Source organism: Paramormyrops kingsleyae, chromosome 3, assembly GCF_048594095.1.
Source record: "Paramormyrops kingsleyae isolate MSU_618 chromosome 3, PKINGS_0.4, whole genome shotgun sequence".
Classification (NCBI taxonomy): domain Eukaryota; kingdom Metazoa; phylum Chordata; class Actinopteri; order Osteoglossiformes; family Mormyridae; genus Paramormyrops; species Paramormyrops kingsleyae.
In genome coordinates, this window is record NC_132799.1 from 36,277,131 (window position 1) to 36,299,578 (window position 22,448).

Sequence of the window (22,448 nt, forward strand, 5' to 3'; positions counted from 1 at the left end):
GCATATAGACTATGGAAGGCTTTGCCTTTCTCTAGGGTAGGGGTGTCAAACGCCAGTCCTGGGGGGCCGGAGCTCTGTGTAGCTTAGTTCTTTCCCTGTTCCACCACAAATGATTCGGCTCAACAGCTATGTGGTAATTAGCACAAGAAGTTGAATCAGGTGTGTTAAACGAGGGGAAACCCAAAAATGTGCAGGGCTCCGGCCCCCCAGGACTGGAGTCTGACACCTGTGCTCTAGGGCATAAAGATTTTTTTCTCATTAGCAAAAGCAAAAGTTCCTTATTTCCTCTGCGGTTATGATGTCAATCAGAAGAAACTTTGCATTTCAGCTCATGCCTCAGTGCTCTGGGAGGGTTTATATTCCAGGAGGTTTAACACTTCATGACTGACAGCTGCCTTTCATCACAACAGACTCCAAACAAACATGACTTTGATCAGCCTCAGCATCTTGCTCTTCATCCTCACTCACGGTAAAACAGAACAAGCTTGTCTTTTTGCAACTCATTGCATGATGAATTGTGCATTTTTCCAAACATTTAGATGTCTGAAGTTTCTTAGTGTGGTAGTTTTGTATATGTATTCAGTTGTTCATATGTTTTTATTTTGTATGTATTTTCAGAATCCAGAGGACAAGTGACTGTGACTCAGACTCCAGAGCTGATATCAGTTTCCTTAGGACAGACAGTCACTATAAATTGTAAAACCAGCAGCTCTGTGTATACTGATAGTAATGGCCACCACATGGCCTGGTACCAGCAGAAACCTGCAGAAGCTCCTAAACTCCTGATCTATCGTGCAAGTACCCGTAACTCTGGGATTCCATCTCGATTCACTGGCAGCGGATCTAGTACTGACTTCACTCTGACCATCAGTGGAGTCCAGGCTGAAGATGCAGGAGATTATTACTGTCAGAGTTTCCACTACCTCAATAGTCAATATGTGTTCACACAGTGATACAAAGCCATACAAAAACCTCCCTCAGTCAGACTGCACAGTGACTGCACTGCTGCAGCTGGGACTCACTGCAGGTGCTGAGGGGGAAGATAAAATAAAATCTCCCAGGAGATCAAACCAATTTAACAGACTGAATACACACAGGTATCTTCCATTTTACTGTAATCGTCCAGTATAGTAAATACATAAACTAGTAACATAGTTATTTTCATTATCAAGTATTATACACTGTATATAATTCTGGACCACTGCTACTGCTCTCTCTCTGTCTTCATAATCTTAACACTTGATCACCGGTGTGCAGATGGGCTTGTTCCCTGACCTCATCCCTCCCCTGAACTATCCACACCCTCCCTGTGTCTGACATACACACTCACAGTTTAACGTTATATCACACTGATCCTGCTCCCCCAGGTTATTATTACTAATATTACCTTTATGAATCACCAAGTAAGTAAACCTCAGTGTATTTATGCTGATGTGTTTCATCTCCATCTCATTAGACCAGGAATTCCTGACCTTTTTGTATCATAAACCCCTCTGGGTGTCTGGCCTGTGGGCCTCTTAGCAGAATATTGTTTTTAACACTTTATTGCTAGAGGTCACTGGAGATTAAGATACAATTTTCCCATCCAAGTTCACAGACCCCCCTGTAATCTATCCTTGGCTGCCAGGTTAAGAATCACTGCTTGAAACAAAAAGACTGACATGACGCAACATCACCTGATTCCCTGCTGATACACTCATAATATTTATTACTAGTCACAGTTAAAAGGTACACACACACACATACACACACACATAGATCTGTAATCATATCTTTGTGGGGACCACTCATTCATTTCTATGGGAAACATGCTATTGCGAACGATGATGACCTTAACCCCTACCCAGCCCTAACCATTACCGTAAGTAACCAAACAAAATATGAGACTTCTGGCATTTTGAGTTGTTTTGATTACATTCACATATTTTTATAAATTTGACGTTACGGTAAAATGGTTTTTATCACAATGTGGGGAAATTGGGTCCAAAAACATATACAGTGTACATAAACACACATACACACATACTGTATGTGATACATCATATCACTCATTTGCTGAAGTTGCTGACACCTTAATATGAAATCCACAGCAGCATGCTAATTGTGCCTCAAACAGCTGTCTGTCCCCTGTGCTGCACTGTTCTGCTTCTTTATTTAATGTGAGGCACACATAAAGAACAGAGATATGAACTATTATCCATCTATTAGGCAAGGCAAGCTAATTCGTATTACACATTTTCATACATAGTCAGTCAAAGTGCTTTACAGAAAAAGCATAAATTAAAAGAAAATGCATGTTACCAATAAAATCATAAATTAAATTAAATTTGATAATTAAAAAATGAAAACAAAATGAATGAAATTAAGATAAGGAAAAGACAAACATTGTTCTGTCGAAGAATCAGAAGAATGATCTTTTTCCCCCGTATCTAAGGTTTTCTTGATTGACGATTTTATTTATGTACACAGTTATGCACGACAAACATGCAGTGACACATAAGCCGGACCCACTCCTGAGACTGTCTAATAAAGAGAACAAGAGATGATTTAGAAAACTAAGGGTCAAAATTAAATTAGCCTATTAGAAACCTAAAGATGAAAACTATAGCCTAAATGGCTAACTGCAAAACTAATTAAATAAGAGAAAATTAAAGACAAATAAACGTATACGTAACCACTGAGTAACATCCGATCCCAATTAGGTAGTAATAAGAATGCATTACATGACCGCAAATCACCTACACGGCCGTTGTCATGACCTGCTCGTCCGATCCTCATGTGTGCCACGCCCCCCTCGTTACCTCGTGGTTATTCCTGATTGGTATCGCCTGTTGCCTGTTATTCTCTGCTTGTCTTGTGTATTTAGTCCGCGTTCAAGTCTGTTTCCCTAGGTCTGTCATTGATGTTCGTTGCCGTGTACCTCTGTTTGCCTGTATTTACAGCTCGACTCGCCTGCACATGGGGCAGTGAGTGAGGGAGGGAGGGAGGGAGGCGTGGCACACGGGGATCAGACGAGCGGGGCATGACATACAGTATTTGGCTTCAAATTTTATTTTTTGCTCTTAAAAACTTGACTTCCGGACCTCAGTGACCTCATAGCTGGCTACTGCCCTGATCACCAATATTATAAAAACTGCAAGCAACACATAAAACCTTTAGTCTTAAGATGTGGATTCTCAGCAATGATTCGCCAAGATGGGAAATCTTGGACAAAGGCAAAGCTCATTCGCTGTGAATTGTTTTGTCAGAAAGATGGAGATTCTCAGAAGCAATTGGCAGAGATGGGCAATATTGGAAAATGGTTGAGCTCAGTGGCCATAAATGTTGGAGAAAGGCACAGATAATTAGCTGTGAATATTGGAAAGCTGTAGAAGTGTTGGCTGGAGATGCACAGGCAATCGGCTTCCAGGTAGAAATACTAGGAGCTAAGGACACGGGATGGCCAGCGACACCTGCTGGCTAAACAGGGAACAGACATACCGAAGGGGTAGGACAGGGCCTGATCCTGACATTTCCCCCCAGAAAGTAGAAAAACAAGCTGGTCCCTCTGGACTGATAAAACATACTCAGCAGCTTGCTACACACCAAAAGATCAGAGCTTCCTCAGAGTAGGGTCAACAAAGTAGAGTCTGCTGTTGCATTTCTTGTACAGAGCTGCTGTGTGTCTGCCCAGTCCAGTCTACTGTTCAGGTATTTAAAGCACTAAAGTTTGTGAGGACATGCATGCTAAAAGCTGCTGAAATCTATCATTCGGGTGACATATATGGTTGCAGATAGATCTCACCTCTTTTCATTGTTTTCTTTAGTCAGTATCACCAGTTCAATATCTCTAGGTTGATTAACTGCATATATATGCATCAGATTGAGTCCAGCGTGGCCCATTAACCTTCACTCTATGGGCCTAATGGCCCAGGATGGTAATTTGCATAGAGGAGGCACTTTGCATAAGCAGCACATGCTTCAGTGCCTTGATGGTGCTTATAATCCTGTTCATAACACTTCATGACTGACAGCTGTCTGTACTTCACAGCGATAGACACCCACACAGTTATGGCGTCTATCAGCATCTTCATTGTGGTCTATGCCTTTTTTGCTCAAGGTAATATTCTGTACTTTTTATTGGCAAATAATGGTCATTATTCATATAGAGATTCAACAATGATATGCAAACTTAATATAGATATTCAGTTCATTGTGTTCTCGCTAAGGACAACCACTGATATTCTTTTGTTATAAATAATTTGGGTTTGCATATGGATTTATTTACAAAATTTAAAATAAAAAATTTGACCTGTTATTACTTATCTTTTTATTTTTACTAACATGTTTACATTTTGATCTTACTTGCAGAATCCAGTGGTCAGTTCATTGTGACTCAGACTCCTGCAGTAAAGGCTGTTCTCCATGGACAGACTGTCACTATGAGCTGTAAAGTCAATACAGCTGTGTATAGCAGTAATTGTTTAGCCTGGTATCTACAGAAACCTGGAGAAGCTCCTAAACTCCTGATATATTATGCAAGTACCCTTAACTCAGGGACTTCTTCTAGATTCACTGGCAGTGGATCTGGTACTGATTTCACTCTGACCATCAGTGGAGTCCAGGCTGAAGATGCAGGAGATTATTACTGTCAGAGTTTCCACTACCCCAATAGTCAACGTGTGTTCACACAGTGATACAGAACCGTACAAAAACCTCCCTCAGTCAGACTGCACAGTGACTGCACTGCTGCAGCTGGGACTCACTGCAGGTGCTGAGGGGGAAGATAAAGTCCCTCAGAGGAGATCAAACAGGGTCAACAGACTGAATGCACACAAGTATCTTACATTTAGCTCCTTATAAATTACCTTTTTATTTTCCTGTAGGTCACTTCAGTAGGTAACTGAAACTTTTAAGTTTTGAAGAAAATCAACTAAAGCCAACTAATTATTTTTTGTTCAAATACTTTATCTTTCATATCTATAAAAACTTCAAATTTTTGCTTTTACATACTAAGAATTCCTAACAATGAAAGAGCCAACTTAGTCTTTTGTTCGGACCATGTCTTTCATGAATATGCGAAAAACCTTGAAAAACTTAGAATTCAAAACAGCAAAATCTGTGCCAACTAATTATTATTAATTAAGACAACAAAACAATTCAATTAGCATGTTTATTTTAAACATGATGGTAATAAATAAGAGTTGGCACATGTTGAGGATCCCTGTGGGAGAAATCTCTATTTGTGATGGGTTGGTGCCCCACCCTGGGTTGTTCCCTACCTTGTGCCTGTAGCCTCTGGGATAAGCTCTGGACCCCAATAGGATAAGTGTTTTCAGAAAATAGATGGAACACCATTGTATATGTAGTCCATCGCTGACTGACACGTCATTATGCAGCACATGACTTCATATGCATCATTAGTTCTGTAGGAGTTCAGTGGGATCAAACCAACTGGAATGACATTTCAAAGTTATTGTCCTACTTTGGTGACTATCACATTTTTGCATGATCATTTTCATGTTGTTGATTGTTTGTCATGTATCATTTGAGGAGGACAGCGCTTTGAACATCTCAGTCCTGTGCTATTAATCAGCAGAATATAAGTTTAGGTACTAGCAGAAGGTGGAAATTTCTTTAAACTTCTCAACCTAACAATCATTCACATTCAACTGGCCACCAGAAGTTTCCACAGAGGCCACATCTAACTGTGACTGGCTGCAGCAAGGCCACCAGTGACTGAGGTTTCCAGGCCCTGGGAAACATTACTGCTGATCCCTTCTGCAGCAATAATTCTTCATCCATCAGGAAGCCCCCTGAGAACCGGACCACTGCTCCTGCTCTCTCTCTCTGTCTTCATAATCTTAACACTTGATCACCGGTGTGCAGATGGGCTTGTTCCCTGACCTCATCCCTCCCCTGAACTATCCACACCCTCCCTGTGTCTGACATACACACTCACAGTTTAACGTTATATCACACTGATCCTGGTCCCCCAGGTTATTATTACTAATATTACCTCAGTGAACCACATAATTAAACCTCAGTGTGTTTATGTTGATGTGTTTCATCTCCATCTCTTTAATCCAGAAATTCTTGTCCTTTTTGTGCTATGGAGCCCTTTGGCCGTCTGTCCTCTTATCAGAATATTGTTTTTAACACTTTATTGCTAGAGGTCACTGGAGATTAAGATACCATTTTCCCATCCAAGTTCACAGACCTCCTGTAATCTATCCTTGGCCCCCAGCTTAAGAATCCTTGCTCGAAACAAAAAGACTGACATGATGTGACATCACCCGATTCCCTGCTGATAAACTCATAATATTTATTAAAAGTCACAATTAAAAGGTACACACACAGAGACCTGTAACACTGGGCAACAAAAACTGATGTTCCTAAAGAAGTTTTTCTTGCTGAATTCAAATCTAACTTTGGTTCCTTTCTAGCATGTACAGTTTTTGAGAAAAATGGAAATGAAGTTTTTTTTATAGTCAATCTATAAATAGTAATGCATTTTCCCCGGCTTACACGTCTGGAAACACTGATGTTTTGCAAAGCCTAGCTAAGCTCAAAATAAATAAATCACAGGGCCCTGATGGCATCTTACCTATAGTGTTAAAAGAGATGAGGGATATTATTTGCCGACCCTTAACATTACTGTTTCAAAAATCCTTATCTGAAGGTGTGGTACCTTCTGATTGGAAGCATGCCAACATAACGCCCATTTTCAAAAAAGGGGATAGAAGTAATTTGTCAAACTATAGGCCAATCAGTCTAACTTGTATAACTGGTAAAGTTATGGAGGCTATAATCAAAGAGAAAATGGTAGATTACCTGGACTCAAATAACATTTTGAGGGATAGCCAGCATGGATTTAGGAGAGGTAGATCCTGTTTAACAAATCTGTTGGAGTTTTTTGAGGAAGCTACTCAGGAAGTTGATGATAAGAAGGCCTATGATGTCATCTATTTAGATTTCCAAAAGGCTTTTGATGTTGTTCCCCACAAGAGGCTCTCACTTAAACTCAAAGCGACAGGTATTTTAGGAACTGTAGCGACTTGGATTGATAACTGGTTAACGGATAGGAAGCAGCGAGTAGTTATAAGAGGCTCGATGTCACAGTGGGCCTGCGTTCATAGTGGGGTACCGCAGGGTTCAATTTTAGGACCACTTTTGTTCCTAATTTACATAAATGATATAGACACCAATATATACAGTAAACTGGTGAAATTTGCAGATGACACCAAGGTGGGTGGTGTAGCAGATACTGAACTAGCGGCTCAGCAGCTACAGCGGGATCTTAATTTAATTAGTGACTGGGCTGACACCTGGCAGATGAAATTTAACATAGACAAATGTAAGGTACTCCATGTAGGGAGCAGAAATATAAAGTACAGGTATTTTATGGGACCTACTGAAATAAAGGTAGCTGATTATGAGAAAGACCTTGGTGTGTATGTTGATGCTTCCATGTCTCATTCTCGCCAGTGTGGGGAAGCAATAAAAAAGGCCAATAGGATGTTGGGGTACATCTCCAGGTGTGTGGAGTTTAAGTCAAGGGAGGTAATGCTAAGATTATACAATTCCTTGGTGAGACCTCACCTAGAATATTGTGTACAGGTTTGGTCACCATATCTTAAAAAGGACATAGCGGCCTTAGAAAAGGTGCAGCGTAGGGCCACAAGAATGATTCCTGGTCTTAGAGGAATGTCATACGAGGAAAGGTTATTTGAGCTAAATCTGTTCAGCCTCAAGCAAAGGAGACTGAGGGGGGACATGATCCAGGTCTATAAGATTCTAACAGGTTTGGATGCTGTTCAACCGAATAGTTACTTCAGCATTAGTTCAAATACAAGAACTCGTGGCCATAGGTGGAAATTAGCGGGAGAACATTTCAAACTGGATTTAAGGAAGCACTTCTTTACACAGCGTGTAGTCAGAGTATGGAATAGTCTTCCTGATAACGTAGTGCAAGCTGAATCCTTGGGTTCCTTTAAATCAGAGCTAGATAAGATTTTAACAACTCTGAGCTATTAGTTAAGTTCTCCCCAAGCGAGCTCGATGGGCCGAATGGCCTCCTCTCGTTTGTATAGTTCTTATGTTCTTATCTATTTTTTTCTAGTTTTGCTTCCTGGAAAGTTTTTGCTGATTGAGACAGGTACCTGTTGGGTATGCACAAATATAATTTTGGTTTTGCTGCATCACGTAGGAACTCTGAGAAATAGACAGTTAACTCTTTGCCAGCAATAACACATTTAATTGCGTTTATGTTTCTCATACGCTATTAAATTCAACATAATTAGAAGTGTTTTGCTCTTGATTTTCGTTTGTATTCAATGTCAGGTACATCACGTTGCAGAAAATATTCGTACCTGGTGACATCTGTCACGCCCCGCTCCGTCCGATCCCGATGTGTGCCACGCCCCCCTCATTACCTCGTGTTCTTCCCTGATGGATCTCACCTGTTGCTCGTTTCCCTCAACTTGTCTAGTGTATTTAGTCCTTGTCAGAGTCAGTCATCCCCAGATCGGTCATTGTTATGTTACGTGTCGTTGCTTCCTGGTTGCCCTTGTCCTGATTAAACGTCCTGTTTCCCCGAACCTCCGGCTCCGTGCGCCTGCTTACCCGCTCGCTCACCCGTGAAACGTGACAGAATGACCGATCTCCGCGAGAGCACAAAGCAGCAGGCCGAGCACACCCGGCTCGGTCTGCTGCAAGACTTTGTGCATTGGCGATCGGAGCCCGAGGTCCAGGAGGACCCGGTGGCCTTGGAGCTGGCCGACCGGGGCACGGAAGGAGCGCCCGAAAGGAGCGCCCGCCTGGACAGGACTATCCGCTCCAGAGGGCACGGAAATGCCTCCGCCGCCTGATGCACCGGCTCACCGAGCGACGGGTGGCAATCCCAACGCTCTCCCTGGGAGCGTGCTCTCTGCTCCCCGCCTGGGAGGACCTTGCCGCTACCAGCCTGACCCGGCCCCACCTGGAGAAGCCGCCTCCACTAGAGGCATACTTTTATCGGCCGGAGCGTCTGGGACACGGCGGCATAAGCGCCGTTAGGGACGCTATCCCTCGGGTCCCTAGAGCCCTTACAGGGAAGGCGCATCCGCGCTCAGCATCCCTCCTGCCTGCTCCGGACCAGTCCGATCCGGACCTGCCGGCTGCGCTGCCTGCTGCTGCCGCCGATCTGCCCGCGGCTGCGCTGCCCGCTGCCGCCGCCGATCTGCCCGCGGCTGCGCTGCTTGCTGCCGCCACCGATCCGTCCGCGGCTGCGCTGCCTGCTGCCGCCGCCGATCCGCCCGCGGCTGCGCTGCCTGCTGCCGCCGCCGACCTGCCCGCAGCACCGCCTGACTCGCCTGTCCTGCTAGACCCACCTGACCCGCCTGTCCTGCTGGACCCGCCTGTCCTGCCTGCTGCAGCCGCTCTGCCCGCGGCACTGCCTGCTGCAGCTTCCGCCGCTTTGTCAGCGGAACCGCCTGTCCTGCCTGTCCCACCAGACCCGGCCGTCCTGCCTGCTCTGCCTGCAGTCCCTGCAGCGGCCACCACTCTGGCTGCGGCACCTGCCGCGGTGCCCCCTGCTGGCCACGTGATGGCGGCACCCGCCGCAGTGGCCCCTGCTGGCCGCGTGATGGCGGCGCCCGCTGCGGCGCCCCCTGCTGGCCAAGTGACTGTAGCGCCCGACGAGGCGCCCCTTGCTGGCCACGTGACGGCGGCGCCCGTCCTGCCGGCACCTGAACTGCCTGTCTCGTCTGTCCTGCCGGCTCTTGACCCGCCTGTCTCGCCTGTCCTGCCGGCTCCTGAACTGCCGGTCCTGCCGGCGCCTGAACTGCCTGAGGTGGCTGCGGTTGCGCCCCCTGCTGGTCGCGTGCTGGCGGCACCCGCCGAGGCGCCCCCTGCTGACCGGACGCCCGAGGCGCCTGCCCCGGCGGCCCCTGCTGGTCGCACGCCTGCAGCTGCCTCCGCTCTTCCTGAGGTGCCCGCTGAGGCGCCTCCTGCTGGCCACACGCCCGCGGCCCCGTCCGAGGCCGCCTCTCCCGTCCTGCCCGCGGCCCCGTCCGAGGCCGCCTCTCCCGTCCTGTCCGCGGCCCTGCCGGAGGCCGCCTCTCCCTTCCTGCCCGCGGCTCTGGCTGCTCCGCCTGCGGCCACGTCCGCGGCTCTGGCTGCCCCGCCCGAGGCTCCGGCTGCCCCGCTGGTTGCCTCCCTCCTGACTCCCTCGCCCTTTCCCCGGCAAGGCAAGTGCCGGTCCTCGGTCCCGCCTCCGGGTCCGTGTCGGCCGCCTCCGGGCCCCCCTGCTCCGGCTGGGCGTCGGACGGCGCCTTCGCCGGCTCCGGCTGCGCCTCCGCCTGCCGCGGCTTCCCCCTCCTGCCTGCCTTCTCTGGTGTTCCCTCCTGCTCCCTCCGTGTCCCCTCCGTCACTCCCTCGTCCCGTTCCCTTGGCCCCTGGGTGGTCCCCTCCTGGTCCCTCCTCCCTCTCCCCTGCGGCCCCTCCGGCCGCTGCCCGTCGCCCGCTTGGGCTCCTTCAGGCTCCCCTTTTTCCGCCTCCCTTTCCCTTTGTCCCGCCTGTCTCTGCTCCTCGTCCCTTTGTTCCTCCTCCGTGCACTCCTGGCCCCTTCGTGTCGCCTGTGGGTGTCCCCTCTGTGTCTCCTTTTTCTCTCTGCCTGTGTGCGTTCCCCGTCCTCTGTCGTGTCCTGTCCTTCTTCTCGTCTTTGTTCCTGTTTTGTGTCTCTGTCTTGTTCCCTGGTTTTGGTTGATGTTTTGCTTTGTCTTCCAGGTCCTGTTCCCCGGTTCCGTCTCGTCCGTCGCCTCCTCTTGGGCGCGCCCGGTGTGCGCGCCTTTGTGGGGGGGTTATGTCACGCCCCGCTCCGTCCGATCCCGATGTGTGCCACGCCCCCCTCATTACCTCGTGTTCTTCCCTGATGGATCTCACCTGTTGCTCGTTTCCCTCAACTTGTCTAGTGTATTTAGTCCTTGTCAGAGTCAGTCATCCCCAGATCGGTCATTGTTATGTTACGTGTCGTTGCTTCCTGGTTGCCCTTGTCCTGATTAAACGTCCTGTTTCCCCGAACCTCCGGCTCCGTGCGCCTGCTTACCCGCTCGCTCACCCGTGAAACGTGACAACATCAAACGCCATTCTAACTGTGTTGAACCCAACAATTTGCCTTTTGCTTTTGACAGACGAGTACGGTTCAAAATCCAGATCAATGTCCCTGCCAGTTCCCTGCATTGCAGTTTCTTCATCTGGCTTGTCTAAGATACGCTCCTCTGATGGTTTCGGAATTGGAAGACTGGTTATGTGGCACGGATCTCATTGCTGAAGGCAGACTAGGATATTCAATTGACTACTTGTTTTTGGCAGAGAAACCAGACACATTAATCAAACAGAAGTAACAGTCCGTCACATGGTCTTTCTGTTCTTGCCATATCATCAGGACAGCAAATGACACTGTCTTTCGAGTGCCTCTGAGGCAGGGTCTCAGACAGACAGCACATGTCGCACAACAAATGTGAGGCGCTCATTACTTGTCTTGATCACTGATTTTACAGCTGTATAGATGATATGCTTTCTTCACAAGAGCTGTATAAATCTGTAATTCGGGTGAGAAACATGGTTACAGATGGATCTCACCTCTTTTCATAGTTTTTTTTTCTTTTTAGTCAGCCTCACTTCAATATCTCCAGGTTGATTAACTGCATATATATATATATATATATATATATATATATATATTTAATAGGGTCCAGCGTGACCCATTAACTCCCAACTATGGGCCTGATGGCCCAGGATGGTAATTTGCATAGAGGAGACACTTTGCATAAGCAGCACATGCTTCAGTGCCTTGATGGTGCTTATAATCCTGTTCATAACACTTCATGACTGACAGCTGTCTGTACTTCACAGCGACAGACACCAACACAGCTATGACGTCTATCAGCATCTTCATTGTGGTCTTTGCCTTTTTCACTCAAGGTAATATTCTGTACTTTTTATTGGCAAATAATGGTCATTATTCATATAGAGATTCAACAATTATATGCAAACTCAATATAGATATTCAGCTCATTGTGTTCTCGCTAAGGACAACCACTGATATTCTTTTGTTATAAATAATTTGGGTTTGCATATGGATTTATTTACAAAATTTAAAATAAAATATTTCACCTGTTATTACTTATCTTTTTATTTTTACTAACATGTTTACATTTTGATCTTACTTGCAGAATCCAGTGGTCAGTTCATTGTGACTCAGACTCCTGCAGTAAAGGCTATTCTCCAAGGACAGACTGTCACTATGAGCTGTAAAGTCAATACAGCTGTGTATAACAGTAATCATTTAGCCTGGTATCTACAGAAACCCGGAGAAGCTCCTAAACTCTTGATATATTATGCAAGTACCCTTAACTCAGGGACTTCTTCTAGATTCACTGGCAGTGGATCTGGTACTGATTTCACTCTGACCATAAGTGGAGTCCAGGCTGAAGATGCAGGAGATTATTACTGTCAGAGTTTCCACTACCCCAATAGTCAACGTGTGTTCACACAGTGATACAGAGCTGTACAAAAACCTCCCTCAGTCAGACTGCACAGTGACTGCACTGCTGCAGCTGGGGCTCACTGCAGGTGCTGAGGGGGAAGATAAAGTCCCTCAGAGGAGATCAAACAAGGTCAACAGACTGAATGCACACAGGTATCTTACATTTAGCTGTATGATTACTCCTTATAAAATACCTTTTTATTTTCCTGTAGGTCATACTAATTTCTTCATTCAATTCAATTCAATTTTATTTATATAGCGCATTATCACAACATTACATTGTCTCAATGCGCTTTACATTTCTGCCTCGTAAGGTAAAAAAAATGGTAAAAAAAAAAAACACATAAAATATTACAATTTTTACAGATAATAACTTATAAACTGTAAAAAGAGAAAGTTAAGACAACTTAAAATTTTAAGGCAACTTACTGCACCAGATTTTTGAGTTTTGAGGCTAACTGAAACTTTTAAGTTTTGAAGAAAATCAACTAAAGCCAACTAATTATTTTTTGTTCAAATACTTTATCTTTCATATCTATAAAAACTTCAGATTTTTGCTTTTACATACTAAGAATTCCTAACAATGAAAGAGCCAATTTATAGTCTTTTGTTCGGACCATGTCTTTCATGAATATGCGAAAAAACCTTGAAAAACTTAGAATTCAAAACAGCAAAATCTGTGCCAACTAATTATTATTAATTAAGACAACAAAACAATTCAATTAGCATGTTTATTTTAAACATGATAGTAATAAATAACAGTTGGCACATGTTGAGGATCCCTGTGGGAGAAATCTCTCTTTGTGATGGGTTAGTGCCCCATCCTGGGTTGTTCCCTACCTTGTGCCTGTAGCCTCTGGGATAAGCTCTGGACCCCCCCCCCCCGCCCCAATAGGATAAGTGTTTTCAGAAAATAGATGGAACACCATTGTATATGTAGTCCATCGCTGACTGACACGTCATTATGCAGCACATGACTTCATATGCATCATTAGTTCTGTAGCAGTTCAGTGGGATCAAACCAACTGGAATGACATTTCAAAGTTATTGTCCTACTTTGATGTCTATCACATTTTTGCATGATCATTTTCATGTTGTTGATTGTTTGTCATGTATCATTTGAGGAGGACAGCGCTTTGAACATCTCAGTCCTGTGCTATTAATCAGCAGAATATAAGTTTAGGTACTAGCAGAAGGTGGAAACTCCTTAAAACTTCTCAACCTAACAACCATTAAGATCCAACTGGCCACCAGCAGTTTCCACAGAGGCCACATCTAACTGTGACTGGCTGCAGCAAGGCCACCAGTGACTGAGGTTTCCAGGCCCTGGGTAACATTACTGCTGATCCCTTCTGCAGCAATAATTCTTCATCCATCAGGAAGCCCCCTGAGAACTGGACCACTGCTCCTGCTCTCTCTCTCTCTCTGTCTTCATAATCTTAACACTTGATCACCGGTGTGCAGATGGGCTTGTTCCCTGACCTCATCCCTCCCCTGAACTATCCACACCCTCCCTGTGTCTGACATACACACTCACAGTTTTCTGTTATATCACACTGATCCTGGTCCCCCAGGTTATTATTACTAATATTACCTTAGTGAACCACATAATTAAACCTCAGTGTGTTTATGTTGATGTGTTTCATCTCCATCTCTTTAAACCAGGAATTCTTGTCCTTTTTGTGCTATGGAGCCCTTTGGCTGTCTGATCTCTTATCAGAATATTGTTTTTAACACTTTATTGCTAGAGGTCACTGGAGATTAAGATACTATTTTCCCATCCAAGTTCACAGACCCCCCTGTAATCTATCCTTGGCCCCCAGCTTAAGAATCCCTGCTTGAAACAAAAAGACTGACATGATGTGACATCACCCGATTCCCTGCTGATAAACTCATAATATTTATTAAAAGTCACAATTAAAAGGTACACACACACAGACCTGTAACACTGGGCAACAAAACTGATGTTCCTAAAGGAGTTTTTGTTGCTGAATTCAAATCTAACTTTGGTTCCTTTCTAGCATGTACAGTTTTTGAGAAAAATGGAAATGAAGTTTTTTTATAGTCAATCTATAAATAGTAATGCATTTTCCCCGGCTTACACGTCTGGAAACACTGCACATCTATTTTTTTCTAGTTTTGCTTCCTGGAAAGTTTTTGCTGATTGAGACAGGTACCTGTTGGGTATGCACAAATATAATTTTGGTTTTGCTGCATCACGTAGGAACTCTGAGAAATAGACAGTTAACTCTTTACCAGCAATAACATATTTATTTGCGTTTATGTTTCTCATACACTATTAAATTCAACATAATTAGAAGTGTTTTGCTCTTGATTTTCATTTGTATTCAATGTCAGGTACATCACGTTGCAGAAAATATTCGTACCTGGTGACATCAAACGCCATTCTATCTGTGTTGAACCCAACAATTTACCTTTTGCTTTTGACAGACGAGCATGGTTCAAAATCCAGATCAATGTCCCTGCCAGTTCCCTGCATTGCAGTTTCTTCATCTGGCTCGTCTAAGATACACTCCTCTGATGGTTTCGGAATTGGAAGACTGGTTATGTGGCACGGATCTCATTGCTGAAGGCAGACTAGGATATTCAATTGACTACTTGTTTTTGGCAGAGAAACCAGACACATTAGTCAAACAGAAGTAACAGTCCGTCACATGGTCTTTCTGTTCTTGCCATATCATCGGGACAGCAAACGACCCTGTCTTTCGAGTGCCTCTGAGGCAGGGTCTCAGACAGACAGCACATGTCGCACAACAAATGTGAGGCGCTCATTACTTGTCTTGATCACTGATTTTACAGCTGTACAGATGACATGCTTTCTTCACAAGAGCTGTATAAATCTATAATTCGGGTGAGAAACATGGTTACAGATGGATCTCACCTCTTTTCATTGTTTCTTTTTCTTTTTAGTCAGCCTCACTTCAATATCTCCAGGTTGATTAACTGCATATATATATATATATATAATAGGGTCCAGTGTGACCCATTAACTCCCAACTATGGGCCTGATGGCCCAGGATGGTAATTTGCATAGAGGAGACACTTTGCATAAGCAGCACATGCTTCAGTGCCTTGATGGTGCTTATAATCCTGTTCATAACACTTCATGACTGACAGCTGTCTGTATTTCACAGCGACAGACACCCACACAGCTATGGCGTCTATCAGCATCTTCATTGTGGTCTTTGCCTTTTTCTCTCAGGGTAATATTCTGTACTTTTTATTGGCAAATAATGGTCATTATTCATATAGAGATTCAAAAATAATATGCAAACTTAATATAGATATTCAGCTCATTGTTTTTTCGCTAAAGACAACCACTGATATTCATTTGTTATAAATCATATGTTTGCATATGGATTTATTTACAAAATTTAAAATCGAAAAATTTGACCTGTTAGTGCTTATCTTTTTATTCTTACTAACATGTTTACATTTTGATCTTACTTGCAGAATCCAGTGGTCAGTTCATTGTGACTCAGACTCCTGCAGTAAAGGCTGTTCTCCAAGGACAGACTGTCACTATGAGCTGTAAAGTCAATACAGCTGTGTATAACAATAATCATTTAGCCTGGTATCTACAGAAACCCGGAGAAGCTCCTAAACTCTTGATCTATGGAGCAACACAACTTTTCTCTGGGACTCCGTCTCGATTTACTGGCAGTGGATCTAATACTGACTTCACTCTGACCATCAGTGGAGTCCAGGCTGAAGATGTAGGTGATTATTACTGTCAGAGTTTCCACTACCCCAGTAGTCAACGTGTGTTCACACAGTGATACAGAGCCATACAAAAACCTCCCTCATATCAGACTGTACAGTGACTCCACTGCTGCAGCTGGGACTCACTGCAGGTGCTGAGGGGAAAGTTAAACCGAAGCTTCACTTTTCACTAAGTGTAACATGATTAAAAAAACTTTAAAAATATTACAATTTTTACAGAAAATAGCTTATTATTTATACACTGAAAAAAAAGAAAAAGTTAAGACAGCTTAAAATTTCATGGCAATTTACTGCATCAGATTTTTAAGTTTTGATTCCATTTGAAAATTTTAAGTCTTGAAGAAAATCAACCAAAGCCAACTAAGTGTTTTTGGTTCAGATAATTTATCTTTCAAATCTATAAAAACTTTTTGCTTTTACATACTATTTTTACATGAATGTTCTGCTGCACACCATCCCTGCCGTAGAATGCATGCCGATGTTCTGACAAGTTGAGCTTTTAGGGGTTTTTTTTAGGTTTAGGGTTTTAGGGCTTTAGGGGTGTTTTGTTGGTTAGGGTTAGGGTTTTACGGGTTTTTTGGGGATTAGGGTTAGGGTAAGGGTTAGGGTTAGGGCTTTCAATTAGCACTACAGTAGAGTAACTCGACAAAGTACCTCAACTCGTTTCAGATCAGTGACCAATCGGTCATTTAGAGGCAGGCACGCATTCTACGGCAGGAACGCATCCCTGCCTTAGAATGCATGCTGGTGTTCCGACGAGTTGAGCTTTTAAGGGTTTTTTAGGGGTTAGGGTTAGGGTTTTAGGGGTGTTTTGGGGGTTAGGGATTTAGGGGGGTTTTGGGGGTTAGGGTCTTAGAGGTTTTTTGGGGGTTAGGGTTAGAGTTTTACGGGTTTTTTGGGGCTATTGATTAGCACTACGGTAGCCTTACTCGACAAAGTAGCTCAACTCGTTTCAGATCAGCGACCAATCGGTCATTTAGAGACAGGCATGCATTCTACGGCAGGGATGCCTTTTTTGGCGTAACACCGGTTCACAGTATGCTGTGCGCGCTTTAGCTACCACTTCTCACCGGCGTCTTTTTGTTTTTGTTTTGTTCCTGTTCACTTCGTCTTCTGCCTTGTTTCGTGCTGTTTATAATTTACGTTGGATTCTCACTGGATTCATGCTGGAGTTTTTCAGAGTTTTATTCTGCTCACTCCCTATTCCACGAGCTCTCTCCCCCTATACTCTCCCTGTGCCAGCAATGTTGGTGGGTAAGTCTCTGCTTTCTTAACTGACTATGTTTATTGCTTGGTTGAGTATAGTTTTTGGGTTCTGGCTAACATGGAGGTGGCTGGTGTTGCTTTCCTGAGCATGATTGCCAATTCCTCGGCACAACTATGTGCTTACCGCAAGCACTCCAGATTAAATGCGGGGACATATGGCTTATGCATGCAGCTTTAGTTGGTATTGCTCGTCGTCCGCGGTACATTCACCGCTCCACTCGACTTCGTTTCATTATTACCTCTACACCCGCTGACGCTATTCCAACAGTTTGGTCTGTAAGACCTGTCTTCTTGACCCGCCTGTCCTGCTGAGCCCGGCTTCCCCTGTTATCCAGCTCGCCTGTTCCCCCGTCCTGTGTGTGCCTGTTGGACTGACTCCCCGGCTTTCGACCCCTGCTCCTGTTTTACGACCACGATTTCCGCTCCCCGTCTCTGGACTTGTTAGCCTGATTAAAGCTCTGTTTCCCCGTGCTTCTGGATCCGTGTCTCCCTTATCTACCCGGTGTGACAGAACACTTCGCCTACGGATGGATCCAGCAGGGAACCTGGAGACGCGGGTCTCCGCAGTGGAATGGATTCTCTCCTCTCAGGCGGCGCAGATTCCTCTTCCGGCTTCTCCCTCTCGCCCCAGCGCTCCGCTGCCAATTGCCCTTCTGGAGCGATATGACGGGAACCCCGACCAGTGCCGGGGATTCTTGATGCAGGTGGGCTTCTATGTGGAGGAGCACCCAGAGATGTTCACCACATCTGGAGCAGAGGTGCGTTTTACTATCTCGCTGCTGACGAAGAGCACGCGAGTGGGCAACCGCCCTATGGAGCGACAACATAAGAACTATACAAACGAGAGGAGGCCATTCGGCCCATCGAGCTCGCTTGGGGAGAACTTAACTAATAGCTCAGAGTTGTTAAAATCTTATCTAGCTCTGATTTAAAGGAACCCAAGGATTCAGCTTGCACTACGTTATCAGGAAGACTATTCCATACTCTGACTACACGCTGTGTAAAGAAGTGCTTCCTTAAATCCAGTTTGAAATGTTCTCCCGCTAATTTCCACCTATGGCCACGAGTTCTTGTATTTGAACTAATGCTGAAGTAACTATTCGGTTGAACAGCATCCAAACCTGTTAGAATCTTATAGACCTGGATCATGTCCCCCCTCAGTCTCCTTTGCTTGAGGCTGAACAGATTTAGCTCAAATAACCTTTCCTCGTATGACATTCCTCTAAGACCAGGAATCATTCTTGTGGCCCTACGCTGCACCTTTTCTAAGGCCGCTATGTCCTTTTTAAGATATGGTGACCAAACCTGTACACAATATTCTAGGTGAGGTCTCACCAAGGAATTGTATAATCTTAGCATTACCTCCCTTGACTTAAACTCCACACACCTGGAGATATACCCCAACATCCTATTGGCCTTTTTTATTGCTTCCCCACACTGGCGAGAATGAGACATGGAAGCATCAACATACACACCAAGGTCTTTCTCATAATCAGCTACCTTTATTTCAGTAGGTCCCATAAAATACCTGTACTTTATATTTCTGCTCCCTACATGGAGTACCTTACATTTGTCTATGTTAAATTTCATCTGCCAGGTGTCAGCCCAGTCACTAATTAAATTAAGATCCCGCTGTAGCTGCTGAGCCGCTAGTTCAGTATCTGCTACACCACCCACCTTGGTGTCATCTGCAAATTTCACCAGTTTACTGTATATATTGGTGTCTATATCATTTATGTAAATTAGGAACAAAAGTGGTCCTAAAATTGAACCCTGCGGTACCCCACTATGAACGCAGGCCCACTGTGACATCGAGCCTCTTATAACTACTCGCTGCTTCCTATCCGTTAACCAGTTATCAATCCAAGTCGCTACAGTTCCTAAAATACCTGTCGCTTTGAGTTTAAGTGAGAGCCTCTTGTGGGGAACAACATCAAAAGCCTTTTGGAAATCTAAATAGATGACATCATAGGCCTTCTTATCATCAACTTCCTGAGTAGCTTCCTCAAAAAACTCCAACAGATTTGTTAAACAGGATCTACCTCTAAATCCATGCTGGCTATCCCTCAAAATGTTATTTGAGTCCAGGTAATCTACCATTTTCTCTTTGATTATAGCCTCCATAACTTTACCAGTTATACAAGTTAGACTGATTGGCCTATAGTTTGACAAATTACTTCTATCCCCTTTTTTGAAAATGGGCGTTATGTTGGCATGCTTCCAATCAGAAGGTACCACACCTTCAGATAAGGATTTTTGAAACAGTAATGTTAAGGGTCGGCAAATAATATCCCTCATCTCTTTTAACAATATAGGTAAGATGCCATCAGGGCCCTGTGATTTATTTATTTTGAGCTTAGCTAGGCTTTGCAAAACATCAGCTTCAGTTATATATATATTAGTTATAGACGATGTTGGATTAGTAATAAGAACTGGTAAGTTACTAGTGTCCTCGACAGTGAATACCCGTGCAAAACTATCATTGAACTCATTTACTATGTCAATGTCGTTTTCAATTATAAGACCCTTACTATCCTGCAGATTAGTAATTTCAGCTTTTAGAGCTCTTTTAGAGTTAAAATACTGGAAGAAACTTTTAACGTCATCCTTAGCCTCCAATGCGATCTTCCTTTCGACATTCCTTTTAGCTCGTCTAATGTCATTTTTTAATTCAGCCTGTAGATTTAGATACTCTTGCTTTATTATGTCATCATCAGTTATTTTCCATCTCTGGAACAAAGCCCTTTTCCTCCTTACTTTATACTTTATGTCCCTATTAAACCACCTAGGTTGCAATTTCCTAGATTTATTCTTGCTAGAAACAGGTATGAAGTCCTCTTGTACTTGCAATAATGTGCTTTTAAAAAATTCCCATGCCTCTTCAACAGTTTTGTTATTTAACTCCATCCAGTTCACGGTTTCTAGTTTTAATCTCATACAATTGAAGTTAGCCTTCCTAACATTATATATTTTTGATTTGGACTTTGCTCTTCGGGCACTAAACTTAACCTCAAATTTAACCATGTTATGATCGCTACTGTCAAGTGGTTCTAAAACATTTAATTTACCAATCCTGTCCTGGTTATTAGACAAAACAAGATCAAGAATGGCATCTCCCCTGGTAGGGGTGTTAACAAACTGAGTAAAAAAACAATCCTGTACTAATTCCACCATCTCAAGTTCATTTTCAGAAGAGCCAGCAACAATGTCCCACTGCATCCCCGGTAGATTAAAATCACCCATAACTACCACATCATTTTTATTGCTCATAATCCTAATATCACTGTATAACAATCTGCTTTCCTCAGCAGCTACATTGGGTGCTCTGTAACAAACACCGACAATTAGGCTATTTGAGTTTGTAGCATCTAATTTTACCCATATAGCTTCCGTACTTTTACTTATATCAGTAAGCTCCCTTGCCTGCAAGTTTTCCTTTACATATACTGCAACACCACCTCCCTTCTTACCTATACGGTCTTTACGGAACAACGTGTAACCATCCATATTATATTCTTGTCCATCCTTATCACTCAACCACGTTTCAGTTATTGCTATAATATCATAAGAGTCCGATGAGATAAGAGCCTCTAAATCATGAATTTTATTCCTAATACTCCTGGCGTTTAAATACAGACAGCAAAGGGTAGGCCTATTACAGTGCCTACTTATAATATGATTTTTTTGGGCTTTCCGTTTCCCCCCAGTTACATACTTAACTAACCTCCCTGCCCCCCCAGTCCCTAGTTTAAACATTCCTCAACTACTCTACAAATACGCCTTCCCAGTACACTGGTTCCCCTCCGGTTCAGATGCAACCCATCCGGCTTGAACAGGTCCCACCTGTTCCAGAAGGTCCTCCAGTGCCCCATAAACCTAAACCCCTCTTTCCTACACCATCCTTTTAGCCACGCATTTAATCTCCTTATCTCAGCTAACTTAGCCTCACTTGCGCGTGGCACGGGGAGTATTTCGGAAAATACCACCATGGACGTTCTGCTTCTAAGCTTATTGGCGACTTCTATAAATTTATCCTGCAGAACAGCCCTTCTACCCTTGCCTATGTCGTTGGTGCCAACATGCACCACGACAACTGGATCCACCCCAGCTGGGGCCAAAAGCTTGTCCACAGCCCGTTACTGCGGTCCGGTGGTGAGTTCCACCGCGCTTTAATGGAGGTGTTTGATTATCCGGCTGTTGCCAGAAGCCCGGGATTCCGACTACTTGAGTGTCGTCAGGGTAACCGGACAGCGGCTGATTTCTCCTTAGAGTTCCGTACTATCGCCGCTGCGCTAAGGTGGCCAGATGACTGCCTTCAGGTAATCTTCCTGCGTGCCCTGAACCCTGACTTACAGGATGAACTCTCCACGAGAGGAGAGGCCCCCTCGTTTGAGGAACTGGTGCATCAAGCCGTGCGAATAGACAGTACGGTGAGAGACCGTCGACGCAGAAGAACCCAAGCAGAAAGCATGCGGGCCGTGGCCGGTCCCGGGCCAGACACCTCCGAACCCATGCAAGTCAGACGATCCCCTCTCACCTCAGCAGAACGCCGAAGAAGAACGCACGGGGGGTTGTGCCTGTACTGCGGAGGCGCAGGTCATGCTGTCGCTGCCTGCCCCATTCGGCCCCTACGAGAGGACCAACCTCTGCCGGTAGGTGCTTTCTCTTTGCCACTTTCCTCGCTAACACAATTCACGGTGCCGGTGTTAGTGGGGTGGAAGGGGAGGCAACGACCTGTGAGGGCCCTCATTGATAGCGGAGCAGCGGGTAACTTCGTGGACGCTAACCTGGCCTGCCAGTTGCGTATTCCCCTCAAAAGGCTAGCGTACCCCATCAATGTGCAGGAAGTGACTGGAGAACGCATGATGGAGGGAACACTCAGGCACCGGACACACCCCTTCGGGCTACAGGTGGGAGCCCTGCATGTTGA

General features: G+C 44.6%; 1 gene segment (V, D, J or C); it reads left to right on the plus strand.

Annotated features, from left to right (window-relative positions):
- Nucleotides 1–399: 399 nt before the first annotated feature.
- Nucleotides 400–22,448, plus strand: part of LOC140588283 (Ig kappa chain V-V region MOPC 21-like) — a 33,244-nt gene continuing 11,195 nt past the window's right edge. Inside the window, 2 exon segments of the C gene segment in view lie at nt 400–469; nt 619–940. Of these exon segments, the coding sequence occupies nt 424–469; nt 619–940 (368 nt within the window).